The sequence below is a fragment of the Rhynchophorus ferrugineus genome, unplaced genomic scaffold, assembly GCF_030347505.1.
Source record: "Rhynchophorus ferrugineus isolate W39M unplaced genomic scaffold, kcgeb_rfMv2 rfM3, whole genome shotgun sequence".
Lineage (NCBI taxonomy): Eukaryota > Metazoa > Arthropoda > Insecta > Coleoptera > Curculionidae > Rhynchophorus > Rhynchophorus ferrugineus.
In genome coordinates this window covers 10,786,793-10,810,677 of record NW_027472582.1, presented here as the reverse complement: position 1 = coordinate 10,810,677, position 23,885 = coordinate 10,786,793, and the positions used below count along the sequence as shown (strand labels likewise).

The 23,885-nt window shown below is 31.6% G+C and overlaps 1 protein-coding gene across 2 annotated transcripts in view; it reads left to right on the top strand.

The window, feature by feature from the left end:
• The window catches only part of LOC143193537 (putative sulfoacetate transporter SauU), a 67,113-nt gene that overhangs the window by 9,391 nt on the left and 33,837 nt on the right, over nt 1-23,885 (top strand). The window contains exons 1-3 of one of the 2 annotated variants that reach the window (XM_076399802.1): nt 4,682-4,951; nt 21,691-21,849; nt 22,202-22,439. In XM_076399802.1, the coding sequence (XP_076255917.1) occupies nt 21,708-21,849; nt 22,202-22,439 (380 nt within the window). In that variant the 5' untranslated portion in view covers nt 4,682-4,951; nt 21,691-21,707. Of the gene's footprint in view, nt 1-4,681; nt 4,952-21,690; nt 21,850-22,201; nt 22,440-23,885 lie in introns of those variants that run through there. The other variant, XM_076399801.1, reaches the window with a different exon arrangement.

The window sequence follows — 23,885 nt, the reverse complement described above, 5'->3', positions numbered from 1 at the left end:
TATTGAATCCTGGTGATTCCCGATATTTCAACGATAATTTTAATAATTAGTATAATTATATTTGGAATTAAGAAAAATTATCTCTGCAAATTGAAATATATTCTGTGCTAAACTGCTTATTAATGAGGCAGCGACTAATTGTTACTGATTATTCGGCGATTCGCGTTTCCGACTTGAATGATGGTGTTATTGATTAAATCTGTTAATCATGTCTACAATATAATTAGAATTCGACAGTGTTACAACCATTATCACTCATATTATTTTTTACTTTTTCCTTTTGATTTTTCTCATCTCAGTGTTTTTATTTATTAATATATTATTATTAATAGTTGCTGACTAATTTATGTCTACAATGACTTAATAGGTATTTATCGAGGAAGACCCATTGGCCCTTACTTATTCTGAAATTAATTAAAATTTTGTAAGACTTTTCAGTATTTTTACCATTTATCACATGGCTTGATTATCTTGAGTATGTGTCCTAGTTCAGTGTTATCCAAGAGTTGCAACATTTCGATGTTAACATGGAATCTCTTAACTTCCTCTAGAACATCTAAGTATTTGCCATATAATATCGGGGTGCATCCACAATACTTCTCAGGACTTTATTCTGAAATACATGTATTATGTTGATATTACTTTTCGCAGAACATCCTTCCTTAGTTTATTTCTTCATTTCGATATTCTCCTTTCATCGAACTTTTACATCAAGATACATCCCAAGGTACACTGCCTTGTGGTACCACTGCTTTAGTCTCGTTCATCATTGAGAAAGCTTCTTTTATTTAGCTCTAAATAACCTGGCTGAGATATAGAAGTTTAAAAGTTCAATGTATTTATTCTTCGCAGGCCTTTTCAATGCTGTCGAATGAACAATCGACTGAAAACAGTCGAAATAGTCGATACTCAAAAAACTACCGACTGCAAAAAGTAATTACTATTTGCAGTCAAATGCACGGTTCGACTGTTTTTTTTTTTTCAATTCGTGATGTCAGACGAAGATGTACGAATACTTTCCTGTAAAAATTGTGAGAGGAAAAAGGACGAAGATAAATGCTTGGGGCAGTTAATTTTATATGTGGTTATATTTTCCAACGGTAGTATAAGCGAGACGGAGATGTATAACATATACCTAATCTTAGAAAGAAAACTAATCGATGACATAATTAAAAATGATCTGAATGAAACTATTTAATGCTTTATTTATTATTGAACGAAAATATTTTTTAACAAAAATCTAAAAAGTAATCGAATTATTACCTATTATTGCCATAAAAATAGTCAAAAGTATTATCAGTAAAATCAGTCGAATGAAACTAGTAGAACCAATAATAGAGTAACTAAAAGTACGACCGAAACTGTCGAGAGTAAATAGTAACAAAATCAGTCGGACCGAAAATATCGACTGAAACAGTCGATAGTAAAAAGTAGTCAATTACTAAACAATCGATAGTCAATTTCAGTCGATAGTTCCCAACAGTAGTTTTAAGATTTTAACAGATGTTTTTCAAATACTTATCAGTGAAATTGATCGACAAGATTACATTGGTATTTTTCCAGATTGGGAATCATAATAACAGCCATTTTCCAAAAGATTAGGGGGCATATTTTAATTATAATTTTGCATTAGCTATGTTGTTGCTGTTTTATAATTGTCTTACACCAAAAAAATTATTATCTCAATTATATCCAAACTTCCGCTTGTACTTTCATATATTTATAAGAATGAAAGTAATGTTAAGCTCAGAACACAATCGAAGCCACTGATCTATAAGAAGAATTTAATAGAGTAAATACAGCATATAAGGTAGAACTCAGATACTATACTTGCTGTGATAGGTGTTGGCCTTTAATATATAGATATAGACTTTATACTGTTTCGAGTGGATTCGTAGAACTATACAGAATCATAGCATTCAAATTATTTTTAATAATCAAAGACTGAATGTGATTGTAGCAAAAACAAATTTTCATTGCTATTTATAACCTAATGATTTAATTTATTTATTAACGTAGTAATATATTTCTGAAAACAGAAAAAAATAATCGTTCTTCGAAGCAATTTAAAATGGCATAGAAAGGTCAACGTCAAAATATCCCACATACTTCTTATATATAGTTTCTCGACTAACTCTTCATTATATGCCCATATTTATTTATAGCTGATCAAATTTGCTCTTTTTCCATGCCAATTTTCAACTACATCTGAAATATGATGTACTTGACGATGAGCTGTTGCATATTTATTTCTAAATCCATATTGGTAAACAGAATGATATCATACTTTTATCAATAATTGGTTTGAAGAATTTTAAGAACAATTTGGATACAATATGAGACTTCCTAAAAAATCAGTTTCTATAATCTTTAGCTATTATAGCTAAGGATCTAATAAATAATACATAAAATGCTTAAAAACAACATAGTATAGATTAAAACCTTCCTACAGAACTATCGACTAATGTAAAAACACTTATTCTTTGAGGAACTGGAATAAGTGAAACTTAAGATAATATTAAATAAGCAAAAAAATTAATTCGAGTTACTCAATTCGTATTGCATGAGCTGAGCGGTCTAGTCTGGCCTATTTGGGCTTCGAACGCAGACATTAAACCTGCCCTCTGGGCAGGGACCAACTTAGATGCAAACCCAAAAGATATATGGTCTTATCTATCGTAGTTCCTTGTCACAATACTTATTTTTATTTATAACAATCACACTCACAAATTTCTGAATAAAATTCCAATTTTATTTGAATCAGACCAGCCAATAGTTGTAAAAAGTTTTACACAAGTATCTTAACAAAAAAGTCAACAATCTTTGAAATCAATTTTGAATAAACTATATATTTCTGAATATAATGAATGTAAGGTAACAGGTAGTTTACAGTATATCGAATTCAAAAAATGAATAATATATGAATAAATTAATAAATAATAAGTAATATCTTATGTAATCTGGTGAATGAATTTAACTGATTTAAAACCGCTCACATATAATGAATATAACACAAAAATTTCTATTTTTTATTACTATTGAATGAACTAATATAACTGGTATTATCCAGTTCATTTCTAGATTTAAATCAACCGAAAAATCATAAATAATAAAAAAATAACGACAGTTTTCTATCTTAAAATAAAGCGTTATATATGAATAAACAATATATGGTCAGGAATTTTTAGCAATGTCGGTCATGATTTGACTATTACAAGTAGTGGTACTATTGATTTTTGACCTCAGGTTCAGGAAGTCAACCTCTTGGTTTTTTAGTGACTGGACCTACAGCTTAGCATGGGCTCCGAAACACGGTCCTCGGTATTAAACCTACCGACTGCCCAGTGACTAACTTATAAATCATCCTAGAAGACATCCAGTCTTACCCAGCCTGGTTACTGGCGTGACTGGAATCATTTTCCTTGTCGGATTTTAAACTCTTACCTGGAACAAACACAAATATTGAACAATCACAAATATAAATTTTACGACCATACCCCAACAGCTGTGTAATAGTCGCTGTTGATGGTCCTTCCTTTTCATGGTAGGCAATGAAAATTTTTCAATGCGCATCCCAAAATACAGACGCCATAAACTTGCCAACCGACTGTCGATTAAACTTCGGAGTGAAATGATGGAGCCATATTTCATCCATTGTCATATATCGACGCAAAAACTCGGGTTTATTACGCTTGATAATCTTCAAGCACTGTTCCGAATCATCAACTCGTCGTTGTTTTTGGTTAAAAATGAGCTCGTGCGGCACCCACTATGCACAGGGCTTTCTTATACCCAAATATTCATGAATGACATGATACACGTACACGTTCAGTTGATATCTTTAGAATGTCTGCTATTTCCTTCAGTTTCAATTTACGGTCATTCAAAATCATTTTGTGGATTTTTTAGTGTGTTCGTCGGTAACAACCTCTTTGCGTTCACTACGTTCACCGTCTTCGGTGCTCCTTTCACCACGTCTAAACTTAGCATACCAATCCTTGATCGCTGATTATCCTGGAGCAGTATCCGGAAACTGGGCATCAAGCCAAGTTTTTGCTTCAACTGTATTTTTCCATTCAAAAAGCAATATCTTATCAACACGCGAAATTCTAGTAGCGCCATCTATATGCCAGGCCGGGGACGTTTCAATTGACTTGTTAGAGTTAGAGCTGGCAGCGCATCGGTCTGAGCTTAAAATATTTGTTTATATATTTTGTAACACCTATTTTGTTGTAATAGTTTTATTGTAATATATTAATTTGTAACGCATACTACAAAAAAATGTTAGGTCTAAAAATCCTTCCTCGATATAAGCTTTAACCGTGCGAAATTTTTCGCTAAGCCGATTAATATATAGAATAATAATGAAAAAGTTTCGAAACACAATGTCATAAAGTCATAACAATGACTACATACGGTTATATTAATAAGCTATCTTATATAAATATCAAGACAATACAAAAAATACGAATATTAATTCAACCAAAACAAGGATTTCATCAAAAAGGTGCCTGATCACCGCCAAACCCTCCGACTTTTCGAAAAAAAAGTCACTAAACCGAACCAGATCGAGCCGAAACTCGTTCGCAACATCGCCATTCACTTTCGGGCGAGATCTTCCAAATACCCACCTGGTATGCGGCGTTAAGGCTACCGGTGACCTTACCCAAGGTCCACGTAAGTGGTGGTTTTCCGCGACGCGTTGATACGAGTGGGAGAGGCGCCAAACAAAAGTTGAAGAATAGTAATTGGTGTTCTTAGGTGACCAAGTCGAGCGCTTTGCTAGAACAAGCGTCGAGCTTACCGAAACGGTGGTGTTTTGGCAATAAGAAGGGTAGACAGTCGCAGGGGTAAACTTAATAGCTTGCTTAAGTCAGAAGTGTCGGTTTTAAGTGACCTTATGCGGAGATTATAGTGGCCTTTTCAGTTTTTTTTCTTGAACAATTTTAAGGTATGTACGTTTTTATTAAATATGTTATGTATTATTATACTTTGAACATATATTAAAAATCAAACATATATTCAGCGATGTTACCAAAAGAAATAATTTAAAATCACAATATATTTAAATTACATTCTGTTATCAATGATATTTAACATAATTTACTAAAATATCAATAAGACCATGTTTTGATATATACATACAATTTAAAATAATAACACAAAACATACATAATCAGTTTTATTAATAATTACTAAATAAAATATAAAATCCTATTCCTGTAATAATATATCATTAAAATTAATATCAGGTATAAATTAATTATTATATATTCTGAAATCTTAATTAGTAAAGTAATTACAATATGAACATATAGTTTACATAAATATAAACTTACTAATTACAAATAATATTACATTTTATTAAAAAATAGCAGTATGGAAACAGTCTTATTATTTTTATATGTTTTGAAAAAATAGATATGCGTATATACAAATACGGAGCGTATATAAATACATATCCGTAACTTTGGTATTAATAGAAAGGTGCTGAAACTTTATTCACATAACTAGCAATGATATAATTTACTAAAATATCAGTGCTAATAACAAAAACGATCCTTTAATATATACATATAAATAATATTATATTTATGTAAAGTATATGGGCATATAATTAGCATACTAACGTAAATTTACATATATATATATGTATTACAAAATTCACTTTTTCTACTTTTCACAAAAGATTGACATATATCCAATTTATATAATTATATTTCAAACTAATATTATTTTTAATAAAAGAATAACTATGTAATACTTCTAGTCATAATTTTTCTTAATCTTGCAAATTACATTGCATCATAATTTAATTAAAACTAATCCTGAGAATTATAATTCATATATTTTAATAGAGGAACTTGCCAACAAGTCATATAAACTAGAGCTACTAATTTAAAAAAAATTTGAAGTATTCATACATAAAGTAAATTTGTAATACTTGATTTTCAATAGAGTTTCTCAGATAATTATAAATATTTTATCTATCCTTTTGTAACTAGAAGTATATAATTATTTTATCCACTTAAATACCTCCAAATGTATAGTGAGGAATTTTTCACATTTGCAAGGTAACAAACTATAAATATATCAGATTAAAAAATGGATATAAAGCGTTCTTATTCCGAAGTACCCCACAGTACTCTGATGGTATAAAAATAACAAATACCAAAGAAATACACAATGCAAAACATAGTATTATAGTTTAGAATATTTAAGAAAACTTTGACCACTGGTAAAGATAGAAAGTGTGTTAAAAATCAGTTTTTCACGTTACTAATTTCAATTGTTTTGGATCCATTTTGGATACGAATTTTATGGAAAAAGAAATCATAAAAAAATATTCGTTTCATAAAAAGTTTCAATACTCTATACCGATGATTAGCTATGTAGTAATTATACTTAAATGTCTCAACCCAATATTAAGATATTAAATTCTTTTTCAGTTTAGATTTTTAGTTTCTCTATTTATGGCCGGTACTCTACATATTTTCTTTTAAATAATCTTGAATTTGCGTTTTGTTGCCTATTTTTTCTTAATGTTTGGCGAATAATTGTTTAATTAAATCAGTACGACCAATCAGATATTTTTTTCTAGCCTCACATAAAAAACATTCTTTACCAATAACAAATAACCGCACCTAATGTCAATGATTTATAACTCGCGTTTCCTTATCATGACCGAATAAATCGTAATTAATAGCATTTTTTAGGTAGGTGATAATGCGGGAGTGCTATGTCCTGGTAATACGGTGTGAAATTTTAGAGAAAACGAACTAAAAAAATAAACCTAAAAACGAATACAACTAATAAAATAAAACAGGCTTCAGAACCAGAAAATTTGCGTAATATAATTAATTATAAATTGACAGCTTTCATATTTGTTAAAATAATTGCTGAAGAAAAAAACATAGACGTTTTTTAATATATAGAAAGTTGCATTTAATATATTACACATTTATAACTTAAATCCTCCATAACATATTATTCTTATATCTTAACAGGTCAATTGAAAATTCCCCGGCCTACCGTAGTAAAATAATTTTTTTTGGCAAAATTAGTTTTTTTTTATTCAACATAAATCCCTTCAAGGGTAATACATTGATTATAGCGACCCTCCAACTTGTCGATACCATTTTTGTAGTATGTTTTGTCCTTTGCTTTAAAATAGGTTTTAGTTTCGTCGGCAATCGGTCTAGAGAATACGATGGATGAAGAAGCAATTGGAAGCCCAATTCATGGATTTACCATCGTCTTCAGTGACTTGTGATACGGTGCATTGTCTTGTAGAAGCAGCACTTTCTTTTTATTCAAATGCGGCCGTTTTTCGACGATTTCGTCCTTCAAACAGTCCAATAACGCTATGTAATAGTCGCTGTTGATGGTCCCTCTTTTCTCAAGGTCCTTCCTTTTTCAAGGTAGTCAATGAAAATTATTCCATGCGCATCCCACAATACAGACGCCATAACCTTGCCAGCCGACTGTTGCGTTTTCCCACGCTTTGGAACGGGTTCATTGTGTGCAGTCCACTCGGATGACTGTCGATTTGACTTCGGAGTGAAATGGTGGAGCCATGTTTCACCCATTGTCACATAATGACGCAAAAACTCGAGTTTATTAAGCTTGATCATCTTCAAACACTGCTCGGAATCATCAACTCGTCGTTGTTTTTGGTCAAAAGTGAGCTCGCGCGGCAACCACTTTGAACAGAGATTGTTCATACCCAAATATTCGTGAATGATATGATGTACACGTTCAGTTGATATCTTTAAAGTGTCTGCGATTTCATTCAATTTCAATTAATGGTCCTTTAAAATCACTTTGTGGATTTTTTAAAATGTTTTCTGATTACTGATACCTGCGTGTTGCCCAGTAGTTGTATTGCCTCCACGTTGCTATGATTTACCGACTTTATTCCATGTTTTGAAGTGAAATCTTGGATCACTTCAAACACCCATTTGATTTCGAGGTCATCGTGCAGATCTTCGTTGCTTACGTAGCGATAAGCATTGGTAATTAACCGTACAACTTTGATACGGCGGCGTTGAATTACTAGTTGGTTTGACGTCTTAGTGCAACCTTATATTAGCACTCCATAGGCGAAATTCCGAATTCCGAATTGCATCCACGAAATTGGCTTTTTAATTAGCTAATAAACCAATCTTTTTGCTTTTACTGAAGTGATATTCTACATGTCAGGATAGTTATATTTTATAAGGGAAATCATATAATAACACTCATTGCCCACGGGAAGATTGTTGACGTATTAAGAGATTAATAAAAACAAATCTCAAAAACGCTACGGAAAACTAAATAAAAAAAATTATGAAATAAAAGAAGATATTCTAACGACTAACGATTAATTTAAAACCTCTCGAACCAATTAAAATATGAAAATTTAAACCGAACCAGGCCGAGCAAAACATCGACGCCAATTAGTGCGAACCCATCTCATCTTCTGATCCGGATAAAACACATTTTTCCTATGACCTCGCCAGCTGTTCCCCGTGAAACTTTTTAAATTCCTCGACGCTTTTATTGCGGATCCGTTAATCGACGTAATCTAAACTTCAATCTATTTAAGACCTCTACCGACTCCAGAAACATATTGGACCCGCGTTAAACTGGAGCAAAGTTCGACATGTTCAGGTGGAAATCAATCCGATACAAAATGCGCTTTACGAGCCCAATTTCGTTTTTATTAATTTATGATGGGATTTATCGGGAAATTAGGTCGATTCTTTCAATAAATTCGCTGCAGGGGGTGCTACGGTCAATTTTAAAACAAGGTGGTTGTAGGGATTGACGAGGTATTTTAATTAGAGTCGCGAAGGTATTTAATATATTTAGGTGCGGGAGTACGAATTAAAATGTTATAACTCCAAAATTCTAAGAAACTGTTGGAGCTGTAATTTTTAGTAATAAATAACAAGATCTCTAAATAAAGAAACTTCAGAATATTTGTTTCAACAACTGATACTTTTGACAACTTCTGTTCCTTTCATTTGGTATTTCCGAATTTCCTAATTACTGTTCGTAGTTCCTCAGGCTCACCTACTAGTTGACATCAATAATCACAAAACATTATATCAAGTACTTTATATACAAAATTTAACAATAATATATCATCAATGATTATCCTCCATAGGTTTTTAATAGTAACATATTACTATATTCTATTTTACAATTTTTATTGATTTTATTCGTTAAGCTTACTTCGTTTTTCTAGACTGGTCTAGACACCATCGCCACTGATATCATTTAAAACTCCTATTGTTATTTCAAAACAATAAAAACTTAAAACTACATTAATTAACATACAAATCTACCCATCTGACTCTTATGTATTACGATTATGAGCATTTTTGTATAACACCAGTTTACTATATTCATATTAATCGCTTACTTATAATTATATTATCAACATGATTTGCAGAAAAGCTATATATGAAAACCATAATGATCCATAACCAGATCTAATAGTGTTAAAAGTCTCCTCGCATATTTAGCCGATTAGCAAGAAGGTTAGAATGCACTAACACTCTTTTAAAATGCTTAACACAAACATTTTGATTTAGATCGTTATAGGTTCCAGAGGAATATCGCGTTGTTTCACTTTATTAGAGATATAATACGGAGCATCGACAATGGCACGCAATACTTTGTTTTGGAACCGTTATATGATGGCTATATTAGACTTGCTAGCAGTACCCCACAGATAGATTTCATACAACCAAATAAGCTTAAGTATTGATTCGTATGGCAATACCTTGTAGTCTAATAATATATATTATGTTTGATATAGTTTAAGTTTATTTTCATTTAGCAAGTATGTGCTTCTTCCAGGCTAGACGTCGGTCCAGATGTGTACCAAGATATTTAACATTCTTGGCTTGTGGAAGTTGGCATTTATAGATGGTAGGCATATTCTTCTACGCAGAGTGAATGCTACATGGACAGATTTTGTTTCATTCGCTTTGCGGGTTTTTGATGCTATTATTGGATATTCGTGGGATGCGAAGACGGCGTTGTCGTTTGCATAAGTTGCCACAGTAATGATATTTGTAATCGGTAGATTGGCTGTATATAGGAAATACAATATCGGCCCCAGTACACTGTCTTATGGAAGTCTTGTTTTATAGTAAAATATCTATATGTGAGATGGTAGCTGTAGGTTTTAGTAACTGAAAATGGGAATGTTTTTCTAAATCAGAAAGTAAAATTGCACATCCTCAGAGTGGAGTCAAGCGATATCAGATCTAATATAAAAAAAATCCTTGCGATTAATTTTTAATATTTGTTGTATATTATAATTAATGACTCCAACAATATTGACGATACAGACTTAAATATTGCTATTCGAAATCAAAATAAATTTGTTATTAATGAATATATTGTTATGAGCGCCGGTGTATCTGTGTCCGAGACGGAAAAAAATTAAGAAGAAACATGGGTGTTTTGCACGATCCACTATTATGTTACGAATGAAAACATCAATTGTTCGGTGGTGTGTAAAATCTATTTTTATTTTTAAACAATTATGTAACTGATCGGCCACAAACAAAATGAGTCGACGTGTTTTACCATACAATGCTGTTTTTTAACCGAATAATAGATCGATTTACTTGGATGACTCCATCTTTCGGAAGCTGCTATACGAAACAGAGTGAATGCTCAATTAACTATAAACCGCATTCTTTCTGCAAGTTGCGTTGGAATTGTCCTGAATCGTCTTCCACTAGTAAAGTGGACATCTTGCTATAATTTAGCAATAAGGCTCTTTTTGTTAGGTATTCAACTTTACCGTAGATCGCTTCAAAAGATTCTGCAATACTCCTACGACAAAAGCAGAGTTGTAAACTTATTGAGAGAAATGGTTACTTCTCACCGTCTTCTTGTCTCCTTATAATACCAAGTGTACCGGAAAGTCCTTACCGACTTTTTTGGAAAAGAAACTGCACAATTAAAAAAAAATTGTTAAATATATTTATTCAAAGTATTGGCCGTTTCATCTTGCCCATCTTTCATGCAATTTATAGATACCGTCTCAAAAATACTGTTTGACCTTTGAGCAAAACTATTCATAGAGCTATTTTTTATCTTTTTCGAAATGTACGAAAATAAGAATTTCGAAATTTAGGTGCTGATCTGCAAACCCGTTCCCCATTCATACGAAAAGTTGATAGTCAGTGCGATAATATGTCCCATCCAAATACTTGCAACGCTTCCTTGACCGGTTTTGCTTTATGAGACGGTTTGTTACCGTACTATAAAATCACTTTATCGTGTTTTCCGGCCCATTCTGGACATTTTTCGATCAACTAATTGTTCAAGTTAATCATTTGTTGACTCTGGCGCAAATTTTTGCTTTTCCCAACATCCAGAGGGCGCCATAATTGTCCATTCAAGTAATTTAATGGTCAACTTAAATCTCCATTATAGGCACCAGTAAAAAAACATTTACATTTTTTTAAGTTTAAATATATATTTGACAAAAATATGTTATATTATCGACGTGGCAATATCGCGAGATTTTAACAGACTTTAAGACTTTAAGACTTTAACATAAACAGATCAACTGGCAGTATAAAAAAACAATTTGCAGGGCATAGGATATTACCTTGATTTGTTTATTCGTATAGGAACATCTGGAATTGTATTTATTCCGCGTTAGTATAGAGTGTAAATTATTTAAGGAGCCATCATGTTCATCCTCTTCACAATTTCCTAAAGGCCAATGAAATTAAAAAATTAACTTATATTGAGTGCTTCAAATGATTTCTAAAACATACTGGCCGAGGATGTATATTCCTGAATCCATGAGCTAGATCCAAAAAAACTATCTTGGTTAAGTAGCCTTAAGCCAATATATTTATTTGGATAATTACACTTTTTTTCTTTAATGAAATGAACCACTCAAGGTAGTTATTAAATTAATGACACTTTACCAAATTTGTTCTTACTTAGGCAATAAATTTTACACCAAAATTCCTTATCTATTGAATATTGGTTAATCCTCTCTTAATAGATTTGCATTCAGCAGAAATGAATGAATGATCGAAGTATATAGCCATTGGCATAGGTTCTTTCGGAATATAAACTTACCCCAACTTACAATAACAAAAGATGCTGTAACGATCATAAATTTCCATGATACTTATACGTTTGGGATTTTTAATATTATCAATCATTCTTTAATGACAACCAAATACTTCTTCGACCGAAAACGATTCTGCATTTCTTTACTATCTGTGCATCCAAGTACACAACACTTCCTAGATCCATAATTCACTTTACTTTTTGTGCTACACAATTATATATAATATATTAATGAACTAATAATTTAGTCTCTATACGCACTGTTTCTTATGTCAGCCAATCTGAAAATGGTGCTCAAAATAAATAAACAACAAAATTTAAGCAAGTAACAAATTAAAAGTAACGACATCTAGATGTTGGACGTCGCGAAGCATTTCCCCAATATTTCCTATAAAGTTAAATTTCTATTTCTCTGTGTCTATTACAGTGCAACATTAGTGGTAACATAAACATCAGTGGTATAAAATCATATATGTGTCAAATCATAACATTACATAATCAAATCTAGCGACATCTGTTAGAAAAGCCGGTTATGACTTTCCAGTTCATCTGGTACATATCCTAAAAACCAACATACCAAAATCAGTTAACAAAAAAAACTGAACGATATATTGAAATAATTTTTGTTAATAAAACGTGACACTAGATAAGATGTCATCCAAAAAAGGTATATGCATAAATTATAGGTAAATGCTACTCCCTTTATAGTTTTACTATCAAGAACAACTGTCATCGAGTTCAGTAGATATTTATCTAACAAAAAATAAACAAATCTTTAGAACTAGTTATTTTAATAACACTCACTCTTATAGTGTTTCGCAAATATTTCCAACCACACCAAACCAAAACAGATATGTTTTTTTATATCTATAATAATACATTGTTAATTTTTACACCTATCTTTTTTTACACATGTTCATAAAAATTTAGTAAAGGAATTTTAATTTTTCATTCCACTCTACTATAATAGATACATATTAATAAACTTTTTCTTTGGATTATGTATTAATCTCCTCGATTTTTTCACTAAAAATTCTACCCATATCATTTCCTAAACGCTCTATTCTTTTTTCGTTAATTGGAGAACATTTTCAGTTCACTAAGTCAAACTTACAAAGTTAAAAAGTTAATTCTTAGAGATGTTTAAATTTAATATTAAAAATAATAATAAAAAATTAAGAATATTAAAATATACACGTAACTTCAAAATTAATTGTAAGAATTAACTTTACAAAAATACACTCATCACAGCTCACAACCTTGTACAAATTGTCGTACAAACTCAAGAGCAACTAATTCCAAATATCAAAGAGCTGAGATAACAACAGCTACCTAATTTTTTTTTAAGTAAAAGAAAGAATAGGGAAAGAATAGATTTTGAAGAATAAAAAAAAGTTGATTTCGTGGTATTAACAAGTTGTAAATATGTTTTATTTACAAAAACTAGTATTGTGTTAAAAATATTTGGCGATTACAAATCAATTATGAAAACTTTGGTGATTTTGGAAAACATTGACAATACAAGTTTCTATACCTCTCTAAATTTGCATGTACACTTCAAATGTGAATTTAAAATGTAAACGGCTTATAATCCAGATTAAGCACTTTAAACGAAGAAAAAAAGTGCTTCTAAAATTGGTATTCAGACTCGTAAAGGTCTGAAAACCCGAAATCTAAAAACAACTGACAATCTGCATATAAAAATACAAAGAACTTAAGACTGTACTCTCATAAAAACATAAAATAAAAACAGAAACAGACATGCAAAAGAATCTTGTTAATGCAACTCAGATTCCAAAGAGATAAATATCCTACATCTAACTTAACATCTACAGCTACATTAATAATATCGCGGAAAAACATCTACACGCTATCTCAAGTAATCATTCACAATTTTTACAGCATTAATGAACTTGACATTAATAGCAAAGGTTGTTCAACGTATTCTGCAGAAACACGTTTTACATCAAACAACATCGAGAGCATAACATTAAATGGCATTTCAGCAAGCGTTGATGTTTATTAATTCTTATTTTAAAGTGTAAAATGTATATATTTATGGAACAAAGCTGAAATACCAAGAAAAAAATAGACTACACATCAGGGTAATTCGAAATAATTAGTTTTAAAATACTGCATCGGGTTTCTGTTTGATTTAGTTCTTCAAACAATTATGTGTTGTTATATTTAATTACATATCCTTCTCGCAAGGCATTGGTATCATTCTGCTTTTGGAAAGGCATTTTTTTCTTTATAAATAAGGGAAGTTTTAATTATTGCCCTATAATTTAGTTTCAAAGGATTATTTTATTTGAAGCCTTATATTTTGACATTTCATTTTTCACGGCTCACTTATCGGAACAAGCAGTAATCAAAGGGAGTTAGGTCCAGATAATACATCATTTTTAAAATGTTAAAATCGGTATTCAAACGTAGAAATGGATGGGTTATGGTTAACATAAGCTTCACACAGCATTCAAAGACGTTCCTCGTCGAAGTTACCTCGTTCTTCAAATTGAAAGTTTAAATTAAAGTAAACTCTTAAAAAACTTCTCGCAAATACAATTTACTTGAAATAGATTCAGACATATTCAACATACTGAAAACATTTTTTGTTCACCCAACAAATAGGACATCAACATGAAGTTGGTTACAAATATAAACGATGCGATTTAACAATAACAACATCCATTACAAATCTTTTAATATTAATTTGTAGGCCTGTAATAATATCTATGAATACATAAAATAGACCATATTGAGTAAAAATAGAAGTACTAAGTGTAACAATAACAGTAACAGTCACAACGTTGTGAAATTAACAGGTCTCATAATAGGCAAGTGTTGGATACTGGGTACAAACTTCTGATGTGTCGCGTAGATTCGATGATGATATTTAATTGTCTTAAACTTTTAGAAAATGTGTGCAAAAAAAGTGTATCAAAATACCTTGAAATATTGATGTAAAAATGCGCTATTTGCAACTTTAAGTATACTTGACTTCAATAATAATACTTGCGTTTATTTATATACGTTACGCATTCAACAGACTTCAAAAACTTCATAAAATGGCATAGTTCAACCAAAGATGTATCAATTATCCTCAGTCTGCTGAAGTAGAATTAATTAAACTATTTAATATAGAAGAAACCAGATATTTAATAATATTATCATTTTGTAACCGAAAAAAAAAATCTTTAATATAAAGTTTCATGTTATTTAGCAACTGAAGAATAAAGTTATAAAACGTTCATATACCCAATAAACGAATCAAATCAAACTTAACCTCTAGCTTACGTTTATAGGACACGTTAAAGCACTATAAGGGTGGTAAAAATACTAACTTTTTCCTATGAACAAAAATATACAATTTTTTTCCAGGTTGAGTTTTTACCCAGGTATTGTTACATTGGAAGGAACATACCCTCGATACGTATTAACGTGGATACTTATAATAGAAAATTATTAAAATAATGTATGAATAACACTTGTGACCATACAAAACGTTTCTCTTTCATATCCTTTTTTTTTAATAAATACGTAGAATTTTGGTGAAGTGGTATTTCAGGATTAGTCATCATGCCCACTAAAACAATAACGAGAAAACGATCATATGTTACTCATTCTCCGTACTTGCAACACAAACAACATAACATATGGTACAAATTCAATCAGTTTACACCTTGAAAATAATTGAATTGAAATAACAGAAATACCCTTATCCACATAAATCTAAAGCACGTTTAATATGCGATTTTTGAAACGCACGTACATGTTCATATAAACAGGTGATAATTACGATTGTTCCTTACAATAAAACATATCGTTGTCATGGTAATTACACCAGATATATCAATCCCCCGATGCATAAGATAATTTAATTATCAATTATCAGCTACATTCAGTGCATAAGCAATTAGCGGAATCATGACGTGTTATTAATGTCTCTGGAGCAGGGTTTGAGGGACATTTTAACAAAATAAAATCGATATAATATAGAATAAAAATGAGAACCCACTAAATTTCCATGGTATAGCCTCTATATAATGATTTCCCTGGCAAACTATAATGTACAACAAGCTACCGTAATACGCCTTCCATGGTCCTAGTACCCAATATTGCACCAAATTTTAGTTAACTAAATTAGTTCATAGCAACCTCTGTCTGTTTTTGGTGGCCTTACACCCTGAACTTCGATGCTTTTGTCTGGAATCCACAGACAATAGGTATTTGTCAAAACATAAGCGGTTGTTTCATCCCGTTTCCTCGACCAAGGGAAATATATCTCTTTCCTACTAGGACGGAGGAAACAAAGCTGACTCCTGCGAAGTACTCCTTTCTATATGGTGTAAAGATCTAGACATCAGACTACAGAGAAGTGAACAAGATATAGTATATGATTTACAAATATATACAGATAGATACTTCAATTTAGTTTGGTTATGTAGGACTTTTTCACTACTTACATGCACGTATTTGGTCGCATTTACATTTAGCGGTATTGTTTCTGTTTAAAAAAACAATTCATTACAATGCAATTCATTCATTTGTTACGTAGAGTTGATAAATGTATGTATTGATAAAGGATCAAAAATTATGATAAACAAATAAATCATATTTATCTATAAGAATTTACAAACTACATTTTTGTAATATATATAATTGAAAAGTATTAAATTCTCCGCACTAGACTTCTTAGTACTCTGGATGTTATTTCCTCGACGTAATCCGATTGATGTGAACCAGACCAAAGCGCCAGTGTTGACGTCTGTTGCAAGAGAGTATAATTTTTCAGTCCTACCTTGAAAGATAATATGGCGAAACGAAAAATGTCTATAAAAATGGAATGTCGGTCTTCAGCGTAAGATGAAGAACTACCTGTTATTAAAAAAACGTATATCGTGTAGATTTCGAGACGTTCTTGAATTTGGGGAATCCACAGAATTCGAACCCAAGCAGGCCTTGATTATAATGTGGGTTATTTCTCAATATTGCGTTGGAATTATTTTCATCAAATGTCACATGTTATGGAAATTATCAAATTCATTCGCGTATGATGTTGTAAGACTAATCATATTATCTAAAGAATGTCACTAACCTAATGATTAACACACTTCAGTGATATCTTTATCATATTAATGTATTTTTCGGTAACTGCACGTTTCTGTTTCTAAAATTTTGTAACGATTATTTCCTATATCCCATATTACATTGATATTTTAATCAATTTTTTCATCATCAATATATCAACATATTTTTTGAATTTAACCAATAAATCATTGGTGTTTTGGGTGTTGGACAATTGATTTAAGCCACTATATTAAAGTTTGCTTTGTCGTGAAAAAATTAAACCCATATTGGTCACGCTGCATGTTTACTAGAAGCTTGAATCTCGAGATAAGTCACGTCATAACATTACTTCATTCACATCATCAAAATTGATGAGTTTAATAGCGGTATCGTTAAAAGTAAAGTCGATAAAACATTAAATATCAGTAGTGATTGATGATGTTTCATTTTAAAAGTGAACTTGAGTTCATTGACACGCTGATGAAGCGTTAGAAGATCCTTGCGATTTAATTCCCCTTTAAGCCAAGATGATATTTTGCAAGATACTGTATCATAAAAAACAGTCGTTCTTTAGAGAAATTACTATCATTTAAATTTTAAAATATATATTGGATCTTTTTTGCATATGTTACTTAAGTATTATAAAAAATTATTGAATATTTTTCTCTCATTATTATGAATATTTTATTTTATAATTAATTATCATAAAATATCAGAAATATTGATTTATATCATCTTTTGTTCAAATAAAACTTTGATACCCTGGAAAAAAGAAAAAACCTTTTTTCACTTTTTTTCCTTAAATATAGCTCAGTGGATTCCAACGAAATGTTGAAATTTTAATTAATAGATACCTAAGCATATAAATAAAGCATATATATATATATATATATATATATATATATATATATATATATATATATATATACTTATATATTTATTATTTTATGTCCTGTTCAGGTTTAATTATGAATTCATACTAAAAAAATCCAACAATTTCGAACTAAAATATATCTTCAAAATTAAGCTATTTTTTCCAACAATTGCATGTTTTAAGCCAATAAAAAACTAATTTCCATGTCCCTGAAAAATAATACCCCGATATTAGAAACGTAACGTAATTTGGAGCCGACGTTATAGATGGACCGTTCCATTGTAGGATGGAATGGATAAAATATTAAGTCTCCCGAATTTGTCTCCGAGCTTTAGCGGACCCTTAATTCGATCCGAGAGGATTAGTCCTCATTGGAGAGTCGGCTCGCATCCCGGATACTATCGAAATAATCCGATAATCTTTCCTGCAATTAGAGACACTATCCAAAACCGAGAAGGTCTTCTTCTCAGGTGTCGTCCTTTTGATAAGTTTCGCCGAAATTTAATTAGATAACAATTAGAAAAGAAAAAATATCCTCATTTTATACTATATACTATATAAATTAGTTTCAAAGGATATTTTTTTAACTTGATGCTTTATTATGAAAAATGGGTACAACGTATTTTATTCAAAGTATTGTCAATGGATAGCCCTATTTTTCCCCATCTCTCAAGCAATTTGCAGATTCCATCTCTTAAAAAATATGTACCTCTTGTACCTATCCACGAATCAATCCATTTTTTGGTATATTCATAAAAAGCGTAGTGCTTCGCTCAGACAGGTCATGACTCATGTTGAGATGTGGGAAAGAAAACAAGGTTGTAAATTAAATACAATTAATTGTCTCTCTTCTTTGAGTAAATTACTAAATTAATATAGTATTAATACCCAAAGGCAAGTTATTTAATTAATATATATATATATATATATATATATATATATATATTCTATTAATTCAATCAATTCAGTACTTTCCTCTTCTGATTTCAACTCTTTCCCTCGTTGTCGGTGCAAATACTGTCTCTCGTTGACGATGCACCGTGTTTTATCGCTGAAGTTCCTCCCTCGGGTTCTTGGTGTTGGTGGACAAAGCCACCCTTTGTCCGAGCAACCCTTTTCTGTACCCCTATTCGCTGAGAATATCGGGATGGAAAACACTCTTCCAGCCAGGATCTTCTCACGCTGATAAAACACGTACGTTTTGGGGCTCTTCAGGAATTCCCGAAAACTCCACGATTTGGGGTCTTCTTGATATTTATGTTTATAGGCGCCATAAGAAGTCCTCTACCAGGTCTAAGCTCTGACCCGTTTCGTCTAGCCTCGGTATTTGAACCTCTGTTATCCGAAACACTCAACAACGAGCCGATGGGTTATCGTTTTTGTTTAACGCATATATTCTCTTTACTCGGTACCATTTTTGGTTGGCTAATTGCACCAGACATTCAATATAATGCGACGTTATATTTTGTATCAAGCCATAATTCTTTTCCCATGTCATAAATGTTAGGAATATCAGTTAAAGTTCTAGTAAATTAGACCCGTTAACTATCCTAAAATTTCTACAATTAACGTAAACTGAAATTTACACGACTGCCCCAAATATAAATCATTAAATTTGCATCGCAACATACTGCTTTTGAAGCATTAGGTACAAAAATAATAATAATACAAATAAGAATTCCTAATCTTAAAACTACACAGTTTTCTTAAAAGTAAATAAATATAATTACGTCGCAACAACTCATATGTTAGAAGAAGTAATCAGAAGGGACAAGATCTGAAGAATACGGCGGATAGGGTAGCACCTTATACTTTAATATATCCAAGCAGGTTTTAACCGGTTTTGCAACATGTAATTGAGCGTTATCATGTTGAGGAATAACTTTTGTTGTGTCTTTGATCATATTAGACAAATTTTCGCGCAGTCATCACCTCAAAGGCAATTGTAGTCAATAAGAATATCATATTGATGATTTTATTAGTTTTTATCAGCTCCTAATATACCACACTATATATATTCCAGCCATATTATATCAGCCATATATATTCAGCTATGCCGTTGATGTTGATGCATGACAAGGTTGATGCATTATATTTATCACTTTAGATTATCATAGTGGATCCACTTTTCATCACTAATAATAATACGATGCAAAATAACTTTTCAATTTTGCCGTTCAAGCAGCATTTCACCCACGACAAAAAGCCTTTCAGTGTTTTTTGACTTCAATTCATACGGTACAAGATATCCAAGCTCTTGAAACATCCCATGTTCTTCAATTGACTAGAAATGATTTTTTGTATTACTAGAAATAATTATGTATATTGTTCTTGCATTTTGCATAGATCATCTTCGAGTACTGCCGTCCGCTCCTTGATATCAGTGTTGTCATAAGCTTCATACAGTATTCGATACCCTTCAGCCACCAAAACTTTTCGCGAATTCGATTTACTTAGAACAAATTCCGACATTTTCAATAGAGTGAAATGTTTTTATCCACACTTCGACGAAATAACAGATACTAAAATGCGAGCTGTTAGTGAAGCTGCAACATGAAGTGAAGTTGGTTACAAATGTGCCCGATGCAATTTAATACACAGTAACACCATCAATTGTAAATCCTTTAAAATTGATTTATATAGCTCACAGTTAGCTGATACTTTGAATTATTATATGCATTATATCTCAATATGTAGTCAGTAAAATTTAACATTCCTGTTTTTTTTAATGTTTAGTGTTTATTCTCTCTTGCCTTACGTATAAATTCCTTCATATTTTTCTGTCACTGCTCAATCTCCTTGCTTCAGCTTACTTGGCGAGGTTTTTCCTCTCAAAATCTAAAATCTTTCATGAAGTATTTCTAATACATTCGTTCCAGTTGCATTTAGATTGCCCTCTGATTTTTCTCCCCTCCGTCCTTGCTTCCCATATTCGCTTTATCTGTCTTGTACTCTCCATGCGCTGACTGTCTAAGTTCCCCCATTAACTGAGTTGTCTGCTTTCTATATACTATCAAACTGATTCAATATTGAGGCTTCTTCTTATATCTTTATTTCATATCCTGACCATCCTTGTTACACCACTGACTCTTCTGAGTCATTTGATTTCTGCTACTTGTATCTTACCATTGTCTCTGTTTGACTATACCCATATCTCGCAACCGAATGTTAAGTTTGTATATTGTAAAAGTATCAATTAAGACTATGTTTAAGAACATTCGTGATAAATTATTTCACTTAAGTTAAAATCACCATATGCCCCTAAAACTGACCTGCAAATGTCTTTTTGCATAAGGTCATTTTATCATGAGATCTTCAGAACAGATATTTTCAAGATTTTATAAAGCCACAGGCTCCATTTACAATAAAATAATCTCTCTAATTATCAACAATTCTAACTTTATAAAAATTGTTATAGAATTTAAATGCAGTATAAAGATATGTTGCAGAATAAAGAATGTGTACTTAATTTTAATATTGCTATTTTGGCTTATACATCATTTTCTAATAACCCAATTACAACAATGTTTCAATAAAATTTACAAACCATACAACTAAAGATATTTTTTATAATTTTGGTTGACATTTACCTTTAACACACTAATTATTGACCGGTAAATACATATAATTTATCTCTTTTACAGAATAATTAACAGCAACAATGTTGGAACTATCGAAGATGCTCTCTTCGCTCTATCAACCCTATGTCCTAGCCATAGTATCGATAGGATATGTATTGGGCGAATTAGGACACTACCTTATTGGGGTAACCAGTAAAGCCATTGCTATGGATCTGCATTATGGTAAGTCACCATTTTTAATAGTTTATATGAAGTACATCCTTAGAAATGCAGACCAATTCTCTGCTTGATATTAATAAATAAATGTTATGAGCCAGTGATTCTACGTGGTATTAACTAACTCCATATTTGTTATCTATTTTTTCAACGATAATAATTCTCCATCTAAAAACTTGAAATTCGAAAACAGACGTAATAAGGAACTAAATTTGGTAAAATGTATTTTCACTGCTTTGAAATGTTTGGTGTGGACACATTCAATTATTCAGCTCGATAAAATAAAACCAACAGCCTACTAAAGACATCTCTTATATAGTACAAAACTTATCAAAAAATTACCTAATTTCATTTTCAGGTGATATATCATGCCAACTAAACACTACGGAATATTATTTGAGTGACCTGCCAGTTGACTGCGGAGAAGCCAACAGCTCAGAGATATGCTTGTCCTTCAACATCAACGGCACTCCATACTGCGAATGGACTTACAACGGATTAGGTTTGGACTATCAGATTCTCGCCGGTCCTAGCTTCATCGCCGTATTTACCGTCGTCGGCGTTATTTTGGGCTATTTAGCTGACAAATTCAATAGGTAAGTCTAAAGTATAATACTCGGCCTTGTAAGATCAAGGTAACTTTAACCAAAGAAACAAAAATATAAATAATATAATTACTAAGGTTATACAGACAGAATCATATTTATTACAGCTGAAAATCATATGTAATAACAATCACTAAATCGTTAATAATCACAAAAAAATAATTATTTGAACGTGCTTAAATTTGGGTTAATATAATAGTTTTCTTATGGGTATCATGTGATTTTCTAAGGAATAATATTATATATTTCAAAAACTATTTTAAAGTTAAATATAAAGAGCTCCAATGCAATAACAGTCTTTTAGAACGAATCGTTGAAAAATAATTCACTTACAACATTACATCAAAAGCAAAAAACTAAACCAATTTTAAACTGAGGGGAAGTCGAATCATCCAGTCGCATTTTGTCATATGTAAAGAGCGTCTTCAAAAACAAAACAAAACAAATTTCTGACAACTCATCGTAACTGAGCGTTAAAATGGGATACATTACAATAACCCTAAAGGTAAAATGTTAAATCCACGATTCTTTGAAGTTTTGCTCCAAAATCCATTTGATGATTAGCGAGTAGTTTATTATAAAATCCTGGTATTGAATAAAATCAATCAATTCATTGTAAAAAAGACTCGAGTCATTCGCCTCATTTATTTAATTAAAGCCCTATTCCAAAAAAGTTGTATTAAACAACAATAATTCAATAACGTTTAGTTTCAATAGCGTTCTAAAAAACGAAACAAAAATAATACAAGCTTATAAATGTTGTCTTTTTATATATTTTAAAGTCTCCTTTTTACCAAAGGGGGTTTATGTGGACTGGACCTACAGTTTAACGTGGGCTCCAAACCGCGATCCTCGGCATTAAGCCTACCCACTGTCCAGTGACCAACTTTAGAAACCATCCCAGAAGACACCCGATCTTACCCAGCCTGATTACTGGCGTGACTGGGATCATTTTCCTTGTCGGATTTTAAACCTTCGCCTAGGACAAGGACAATAACGCTATGTAATAGTCGCTGTTGGTGGTCCTTCCTTTTTCAAGGTAGTCCATGAAAATTATTCCATGCGCACCCCAAAATACAGACGCCATAACCTCGCCAGCCAACTGTTGCGTTTTCCCACGCTTTGGAGCGGGTTCATCGTGTGCAGTCCACTCGGATGACTGTCAATTGGGCTTCGGAGTGAAATGATGGAACCATATTTTATCCATTGTCACATATTGATGAAAAACTCGGGTGATTATCTTCAAATACTGCTCCGAATCATCAAATCGTCGTTGTTTTTGATCAAAAGTGAGCTCGCGCGGTACCCACTTTGCACAGATCTTTCTCATACCCAAGTATTCGTGAATGATATGATGTACACGTTCAGTTCATATCTTTAGAGTGTCTGCTATTTTATTCAGTTTCAATTTACGGTCATTCAAAATCATTTGGTGGA